This window comes from Grammomys surdaster, unplaced genomic scaffold (genome assembly GCF_004785775.1).
Source record: "Grammomys surdaster isolate TR1022 unplaced genomic scaffold, NIH_TR_1.0 328, whole genome shotgun sequence".
Lineage (NCBI taxonomy): Eukaryota > Metazoa > Chordata > Mammalia > Rodentia > Muridae > Grammomys > Grammomys surdaster.
In genome coordinates, this window is record NW_021604747.1 from 2,374,733 (window position 1) to 2,384,455 (window position 9,723).

General features: G+C 44.7%; 1 protein-coding gene across 1 annotated transcript; it reads right to left on the minus strand.

The window, feature by feature from the left end:
• Nucleotides 1-4,193: 4,193 nt before the first annotated feature.
• On the minus strand, nt 4,194-4,612 carry LOC114630120 (elongin-C). The gene has a single exon (XM_028778208.1). It carries the CDS (start codon nt 4,551-4,553, stop codon nt 4,215-4,217), a length of 339 nt encoding a protein of 112 aa, XP_028634041.1. The 5' UTR covers nt 4,554-4,612; the 3' UTR covers nt 4,194-4,214.
• Nucleotides 4,613-9,723: the final 5,111 nt, after the last annotated feature.

A 9,723-nucleotide genomic window follows, 5' to 3' on the forward strand; every position in this document is an offset into this window, starting at 1 on the left:
CTAACTGTAGAGCCATCGCTTTGTTGCTAGTTGGCAGACTATGAGGAAGGTCATTTAGTAGGATCAGAAAGCATTGAATAGTTTCTGCTTCCAGCCATAGGAAACAAGAATTCAGTTTACTGTCTGACCTTAACCAAGAAACTAAATATGTGTGAAGCACACGTTTCCACACAGTGCACAGCAGGAAGCCAAGAACAGTGTTCCCTAGGGGGGGAAAAAAAGCAGATGAGATGAGACCTGCCCCAGTCTCAGCTTCCTATCTTGAGAGGAGCATCTGAGCTTTGGCTCCTGGTGAGGAAAACACACTTGGATTTCCTGGGTTGAGAAAATGGAGTTGAAAATGACTGACTTAGAGTGAATATAATTAGAATCTGTAATTCAAAATCAGACGTGGTGGCACATTCCTGTAATCCCAGCATTCTGGAAGCAGAGGCAGGTGAATCTCTGAGAGTTCAAGGCTAATGTGGTTTACATTGTGAGTTCCAGGCCATCCAGGGCTACATAGTGAGACCCTGTCACAAAACCAAACCAAACCAAAGAGTAGAATTGGTAGTAGAGGACAGGAAGGAATTGTATAGAAAGACAGTTCCTCAGAACTTCCTCTTAGGTCTTCACCAGAGTACAGATCAACACACACTTTTGAGGAAATTACCTGAGAGTCGAGAATGTCCCATCACGAGAAAGGAAGTAACACAATCACTGCCTTGGGCAAAGGTATTCACTATGTCTGCCCTGCTGTGACCAAAATTCCTGATGGAAACAGCTGAGAGAGGAAGAACTTTACCCTGGTTTTTAGTCCCTCATGGTGGGAAAGGTATAGGGCTGGAGAGCAGAGTAGGATTCGGGAGAACAGGCCAGGAGCAAGAATGGGATTGGGGCTTGTCAACCCCCCCAGGAAAGATCAGCAGAAGTAGGATTGCCCCCCAACCTTCTCTGCCCAGGTAGCCAGGATAAACTTCCTCTCCCCTTATAAGCTCGTGTCCAGCAGCACCTGGAATTCTGCTTGTGCTAATGAGGCATCCCCAGCACACTGGTGTGGTCCAGTGTTCACCTGCTTTCCTTTGGGGCATCAGACAGCTCTGTATGCCAGAAGGAGGAAGGCAAAGGGGAGCCAGGGACTAGTAAGTTCCATAGGGCTCCAGTCCAGCTGGAAACACCAGAGTATAACAGCTCTTAGAAGAGAAGCAGAGGTTTGGGCAGCCTGGCCAGCCAAGTGGGTCCAAGATCCAGTGACTGCTTTGGGAAGGAGAGCGCTTCCCTAAGTATTACAGCTCAGTAAAGGCAGCCACTCTCAGACAATCCACGGTGAAAGAACTTGTGTGCTTTATTCCATGTGGACAGGGGCTGTATGTGAGATGGGATTTAGGGTGGCTATTATCTATTAGCTGAGTCTGAGATGTTAGTGATGCTCTATTTGCAAAGGGAAGGACTCCAGGTGCTACATTATGTGACTGACTACTCGTGGCCTTCTAAGTGACGTGTCATGGTTACATGTTCCAGAGCAAATACAGAGACAGGTAGAGATTCCTGGGGTCTGAGCTCATTCAGTTCTTATGCCTGTCTGGTGGCGTAGCCCACTTGCCCTACACCCTGGCTCCCCACCAATGATGTACACTCACCCTGAAAGCCCCTAACCCACTCCCAAAGGCTTACATAGCCTTTGTTTCCCCCCCCCCCCCCCATTAAAATGAGCTGTCTCACTGAACTGGTGTCTTACCAGCACCTGAGCTGTCTTAGCTCCCAGCTGCCCAGCCTCATTTCCCTCCAGGATCCACCTGCTGTGATCCCTGTTGATCACACTGCCCCTGCTGGGGAAGTGGAGCCTGAATGGCAGGAAGGTTCAGAACAGCACATAGGCTCATGGCTGTAGGAACATGTGGCAAAGGTTCACATCACAGTGGACCTAGAAGCAGTAAACAAGGCTGGAGGCAAGGGCCAGGTATAGCCTCCAGAGGCCTGCCCTAGGCATGTACTTGCATCAGCTAGGTTCCATCCCTAAAGAGTCATGGAGGCATCTACCAAGGTTGCAGAGAAAGCCTGTGAGGCCAGGCACTGAGTGGCAGTGCCAGATTTCCTGCGAGGATCCCCAGACGGGATAAGATGTGATGCTGTGAGGATGAAGTTTCATCTCCAGTGGAACCCAAGGTGTTCCAGAGCCTCCAGAGTCCCCAACCACATCTCCAGCCAAAGTCCGCTACTCAAAACATGAAGTGTATCAGAGTATATACTTCAGATTCAAGCATAAAAATCTGTCCCTGACCCCACCCTCCCCCAAGACTCATGGGCATCACATAATGCAGAATGTATTCAATCCAACTTTTAAAAGTCTCAATGTCTTTTTTGTTTGTTGGGTTGGTTGGTTGGTTGGTTGGTTGGTTGGTTGGTTGGTTGGTTGGTTTTCTGAGACAAAGTTTCTCCGTGTAGCACTGGCTGTCCTGAAACTCACTCTGCAGACTAGGCTGGCCTTGAACTCAGAGAGATGTGCCTGCTTGTGCTTCACTGGCTCTCCTGGAACTCACTATGTAGACCAGACTGGCCTCAAAGTCACAGTCCTGCCTCTGTCTCCCAAGTACTGGGATCAAAGGTGTGCTATCAAACCCAGAAGCACAAAGCAGACTTTAAGTTTTGATTCCCTATCAAATAATAAAAGAAAGTTACACACATCTAATATACAGTAAGATAGGGTAAACATTCCTGCTGTAAAAGGGAGAGATGGGAACATAGTGAGGAGGGATGAAGCCAGTGTGGCTGAGGCTAACAAACACACATGTGACTCTCATATGGGTATGGTGTCATCTGAGCTTCAACAAGCATGAGCAATGTCACCTCCCTGGCCTTGCCATTTGTAGTCAGCTAGACTCCTCTCTAGCTGACTTCCTTCAGTAGCTTTTCTTCGCAGGCATCCCTAACATTATAGCATCTCTAACATATCTTAGGCCTCCTATAAGTTCACACACTGCTCTTTCAGGGCTCTCTGCAGGGAATCCAACACTATCACACAATGGCTGCTCTCTTAGGGTCTTATATTTTTTCACACCTGCAAAAACAGTACACATAGATGGTGCCATCTGTTTCTGGAGCCTTCTTAGACAACAGCTGCAGTCCCCTCTGAATGTCAGGGTGGCTGAACTGTGAAAACAGTCCCCTAGTAGGTTCTTTGTAAGCAGGATGAAGTGGAGTCACCCTCTTTCCAAAGACGATCCTTTAAATGGGCTTCCAGTTTTATACTGCACAGCCTGCAATGGATGGGGTCCTATTAATTCTTTTTTTAAAAACTTTTTAAAAGATTTATTTATTTGTATGAGTACACTGTAGCTGTCTTCAGACTCACCGGAAGAAGCCATCCGATCCCATTACAGATGGTTGTGAGCCACCATGTAGTTGCTGGGAATTGAACTCAGATCCTCTGGAAGAGCAGTCAATATTCTTAACCACTGAGCCATCTCTCCAGCTCCCTATTAATTCTTTGTTGTTGTTGTTGTTGTTTGTTTGCTTGTTTGTTTGTTTGTTTTTCGGGACAGGGTTTCTCTGTATAGCCCTGGCTGTCCTGGAACTCACTCTATAGACCAGGCTGTCCTCGAACTCGGAAATCTGCCTGCCTCTGCCTAGCAAGTGCTGGAATTAAAGGCGTGCACCAACACTACCCAGCCCCCTATTAATTCTTAAAATGTCTTCAAGGTACCTTTCCTGTTATCCCATTGAAAAGTACATGACTTTCGTTTAATGGATCTAATAATCTCTGTGTCTCTCTCTGTCTTTCTTTCTCTGTCTCTCTCCCTTTGTTTCTCATCCAAACTGCCACAGTGCATAAACTAGTGTGTTTTACTGTGGCATTGTCATACATATGATACTATACTTTACTCTTACCGCTCACAACTTTAAACACACTATTTTCTGACCCTTGTGTTTTCCCACCTTTCTCCACTTGTCCTTCCCAGTAAACTCGACTAAAAGCAGCCACTGATAACCAATGCTATGGCCAAATGCTATGCTTTCTTGGATTTCCTCTGCCAGATTGCTTAGTTTATTACTTGGGAATTCAGCCTGACTCCATTTCTAAGGACACAGACAAAATATAGACTAATTATCTGGCAGACTGTGATAGGGCTGGGCTGAGGCTCAGTGCCCAGAAGAGCCCTTCTTTCCATCGGAAACCGCCTGAGTGCTCTCTTTCTTGTCAGTATTTCTTTTTTTTTTATTATAATTTATTTTATTTAACAATCTAGGAAGTTCGCAGCCATCAGCAATTCCAGTGCAATTTCAGGTGCAATTGGGAATTCAGGAATTTCAGTGGAGCTGTTAGTATAGCGGACCTTGTAGGTGAAATACATGCACACTTTCGATAGCACATGTGAAGGGATCTCTCTAAAATTGACCTCGTTGGTTTCATTCTCGGCAAACTGACCTGGACCACTCAGCATGGCCTTTATTGTTCCTGATGTTAATGCATGTTCTCGTTTTACAATAAATTCATGACCATCAGAAGATATTAATTTCACATACATAGCATCAGGGCCTTCACAGCCACCGTAGGTTTTCTCCTCTCCATCCATTATGTTCTTATAAAATTCTATTTGATCCCAGAGGAACTTTAGTAGTTTCCTGGCGAGGCTGAGACACGGTTCGCTAGTAATTTGAGTCCAAAGGAAGTGCCTCTTGTCAGTATTTCTATTGACTTTCTGGTCTTCTGCACTCCCACAGCTTTGCCCTTGAACTCTTCTCACAGTGTGGTGGGGCTTTTCAGCCTACTGATCCAGATCCTGTCACAAACCAGTCTCAGAGGTCCAAAAGCCACACGACTGACTGAAACAATGGCGCCACTTCTTTTATATTAGTTTCCCGTATTAGATATGTTTTTACCCTTTGTGATCACAATTTTTGGCAGAAACACAGAAAGAAATATTTATTTACTTATTTATTTTAATATTTATTTATTTATTTTATGTATATGAGTACACCATTGCTCTCTTCAGACACACCAGAATTGGGTATCAGACCCCATTGCACAAGATTGTGAGCCACCATGTGGTTGCTGGGAATGAACTCAGGACCATTGGAAGAGCAGTCCGTGCGTTTAACCACTGAGCCATCTCTCCAGCCCAGAAATATTTATTTTGATTCATAGTTTCAGATGGTCTCATTCCATCTTGGAAGGAAAGCACAGCAAAGTGTTCATCTGAGTTAGTGGGGGCAGGATGTGACTGACAAGAGGTTGTCACTTCCCTGTAGAACAGGGAGCAGAGGAAAACACTGGGACCAAAGGCCACGTATAGCTTTCGAAGGTTATACCTAGTGAAGTACTCTCAATCTAGACCACTCCTCCTGATGGTTCCACAGCCTTTCAGAACAGTACCATTAGCTGAGAAACAAGTGTTAGAACCTGAGCCAGTGGGGACATTTTATTTTCAAACCACAATGGTGAGAAGTAATTTGTGTTCTCTGAGTGAAAGACCTCCTAACTATGGAACATTGAATAAAGTACTTAGTAAGATATTTCCATTTAATATCTTTTTAAATTTTTATTTGAATTGGAGTATTTATTTTTAGTTTATGGTCATGTATGTAGGACATATGTGCTAAAACTATGTATGTTTAGAAACTTTTACTGAACCATTTCACATTCCCACCAGCAATGAAGAGAGCTCCTGGGACTCCACCCTGCTTGGTTCTTGGTGCTGTCAATATTCTGGACATTGCCTTTGTAATAAGCATGCACTAACATCCCATTGTTATCTTAATTTGCATTTCCTAGATGGCATATGGTATGCATTTCTTGATATGTTTATTTAGTATGTATATATCTTTGGTATGGTATCTGTTAAAGTCTTTGGCTCTTTTTCTTTTTCTTTTAAGATTAACTCCTAATTTTGTGTCTTTTTGTGTGCATATGTGTGTAGGTGCTTGTGGCGGCCTGTGCATTGGGTCCCCTGGAGCTGAAGTGACATGTAGTTGTGAGCTGCCTAACATGGGTGCTGGGTGCTGAACTTGGGTCCTGCAAGAGCAATAATTGCTCTTGACTGCTGAACCATCTCACCATCCCTGGCCTATTTTCAAACTGAGTTTTTAATTAAATAGATGCATTTTAAGTTTTTATTATTTTATTAAATGCTTATAGGTATGTCTGGTTATCATTTGTGTGCCCAGTGCCTGAGGAGGCTAGAAGAAGGCTTTGGGATCCCCTGGAAATGGTCTTGAGCCACCATGTGGGTGCTGGAACTTGAACTTGGGTTCTCTGAAAGAGCAAGGTGATGCCTGGCCTTTAACTTCTGAGCCATTTCTTCAGCCCAAATTGAATGATTTCCCCGCCTTTTTGGTTTTTCCAAGACATGGTTTCTCTGCAGCTCTGGCTGTCCTGGATCTTGCTCAGTAGGTCAGTCTGACCTGGAACTCAGAGATCCACCTGCCTCAGCCTCCTGAGTGCTGGGATTAAAGGCGGGCAGCACCACCTAGCTGAGTTGATTGATTTTTAAATGTTAAACTTAGTTCTGTTCTTGGACTTGATGCATTATAATTTGAAAATATTGTTGGTGCATGGAACAAAATCTCAGGCTTCATTGTGGCCTGGAGCAGTAGCATGGACCACAGACATCAGCATGTCCTCTGGTGGCATTGTGGACAACTGTCATCTTTCTAAAAGGTTCAATCCAGAAAACAAACCTTTGCCAGGATATCTGGCAGCCGGGCAGTGGTTCAGGGGCTGTGTCTGTGTTTGCACAAGCTCCAGGCTGCTGTACAAAACCCAGCAACTCGCCGATCGTACTGGGCAGTGAGGGCATGTTGACCTTTGCCCTCTCGCTCAAGTGTTTCAGCCATCTTATCTCCAGCCCCGCCTCTTTCCCTCACTCTTTGCTCCGCTTTTCTTTCCCACCTCTCCACCACGTATTTGTTCATCGCAGTGGCGCACGCTCCCATGCCCGACCACAAGGCTGGCGTCCCTAGGTGCCTTGTGGTCGTAGTTCTTGAGTTTTCATTGGCAGTTCTTCATAGCTTCTTCAGGCATGTCTTCGAGTTTTTGTACCCTGTTGCTGTATAGTAAGTTAGCAGTCTTCTAATGAGAATTGTGTTCACTGGTTATTTTCCTTTGTAACAAAAGGCCTCTTTCTCTGTCTCTGTCTCTTTCTTTCTCCTTATGTATATCTAAACAACTCAAGAGAGTTTGTGCACAGCAGCCTGGAGCTTATGGAGACACAGACTCAGGCCCTGAACCTCCAGCCAGACCCAGATAGCCCCTGACAGAGGTTTACTTTCTGGATTGGACCTCCTAGAACACACACACACACACACACACACACACACACACACAATTTTTTTTTTTTTTGAAGTCAGAGTCTCACTGTGTAGCCCTAGCTGTCCTTGAACTCACTCTATAGACCAATCTGGCTTCAGACTCAGAGATCCTCCTGCCTCTGCCTCCTGAATGCTGGCTTAAAGGCGTGCACCACCACACCTGACGATGTTCTTTTATTTTAATTACTCTTGCTCGTAAAGGTTCACTTAAGATTACGGATGTTCTGCCTGCAAGTCTGTCTGTGCATACCATGCCACAGCAGTCAGCTGAGAACCTTTTGTAGATCCGGGCGTCTATGGCATGTTCAGAGTGGCTGTCACGGTCCAAGCGGAGTCTCACTGGCGGTTTGACTAAGTGGCCTTTTACTTGAAGCCTTCAGGAGAGCAAAGGCGTTCAGTTGTCAATTAGAGTCAAATTGCTCTCCCAACAGCTTTTTTTTTTTTAGTTTATAGACCATTAGGAGTTAGAACTTACTCATCAGCACATTAACAATGTTTTAAGATTAATTTATTTACTCACTCATTCACTCTACGTGTGATCTCAGCCTGTGCAGCACATACACAGGTGTCTACAAAAGTCAGAAAACGGAACTGGTGTTACAGATGGCGGTGCACCACTGTGTGAGTGTTGGAGACTGAAACCAGGGTCTCTGCACCAGCAGCGTGTGTTCTCAAGCTCTGAGCCACCTCTTTCCACACGGTTAGTGATCTGAGCAGCCCTGACAGCACTTTAACAAAAGCTTAGGTCCACCTTGAGCTTCAGGGATTGAGAGATTCCCACCTTAAATTCATGTTCTTACATAGGACCCAAAGCATTGCATTTCCATTCCAGTGATGATGCCACTTAACATCTGAGTGTGTGTGTGTGTGTGTGTGTGTGTGTACGCACGTGCATGTGTGATGTGTATGGTATGTATATGTGTGCATGTGTGGTGTGTGTGATATGTATGTATGTATGTATGTGTGTGTGTGCATGAGGTGTGTATGCATGTATGTATGTATGTATGTATGTGTGTCTGTATGTGCACGTGTGGTGTGTGTGGTATATACATGTATGCATGTGGTGTGTGTGCATGTGTGTGTGTCCTGGGGTTTGGGGGAGACACAGTTTCTCTGTGTAGCTCTGGCTCCTGGAATTAGCTGTAGACCAGGCTGTCCTGAAACTTATAGATCCGCCTACCTCAGCCTCCTGAGTGCTGGAGTGCCACCAAGTGTTTGTGCTGCCAAGCCCAGCAATGCCATTTAGCATCTTAAAAACAAGCAAGCAAGCAAACAAACAAACAAAAAAACCTTTTTCATCTTTATCTATATATCTGTGTGAGAGTATGCCCATGTGTATGCAGGCGCCTATGGAGGACAAAAAAGGGTATTTGCTTTCCTGGTGCTAATTATAGCAGGTTGTGAGCCATGGGATGTGAGTACAGGAAGAACCATGTCTTCAGATCCTTACAGAGCAAGTCTAACAGAGGTGAACATCCTCTCCTTTTTAGTTTCTGACATTTTATTTATTTACTGGATGTGTACATGCACACATGCACATGTGTATCTGGGAATGTATGTGGACGTAAGAAGACAACTTCAGTGGGAACTGGTTCTCTTCCCACCACGCGGGTCCCAGCGATGAAACTCTGGTCATCAGACTTGGTGGCAAATGTTTCTCTCAGCATTTGTTTCTCTAGGAAAGTATTAATTTCTCCTTCATTTCAAAGAGCAATTTGCCTGATACAGAATTCTTGTCTTTTTCCTTTTTCCAATTTTTTTATATGTTACGCTCCTCTTTCCCAGCTACACTGTTTCTGCTAAGAATTCGACTGATAGGGCCAAAGTCTGTTAGTGTGAGTTTGGTCCCCAGAACCCACTTACAGGTAGGAGGAGAGAGTGGACTGTGCAAAGTTGTCCTCGGACCTCCACAGTTGTGTGTGGGTCTGATTCCATGCCTCTCAAACACAGGCAGACAATCACAGCAAAAGCTAGAAGAAAGAACCATCAACCTGAGAAGTCTCTCTTGCAAGCCGGCTTCTTATTTTCTTTGCTGTCTGGAGGATATGCTTCATCTGTAACTTTAGGCTGTTTAATTTGTATTGTCATGCTTTTGTCCAGGCTGCTCTGGGACTTACAGCAATCCTCCTGTCTCAGCCATCTGGGTGCTGGGGTTCTAGTTTGAGCCGCCCGTATCCTACCATAGTTTGATTATAATATGAATTTATCTTCAGGTTTATTGAGCTTCTTGAATTTACGTGTTCATTTCTGTTATCAAATTTGGGAAGTTTACGGTGAAAATTTCTTCTTGTAAGGTCTGCGCCCCTTTCTCATTTCCTTTTTAGTTTGGAAGACTCATAACGTATATATTGGTTGGCTTGGCAGTATCCCATAAGTTCCTTAGTATTCTTTGTGTGTATGTGTGAGAAAGGGAGTGTGTGTGTGTGTGTGTGTGTG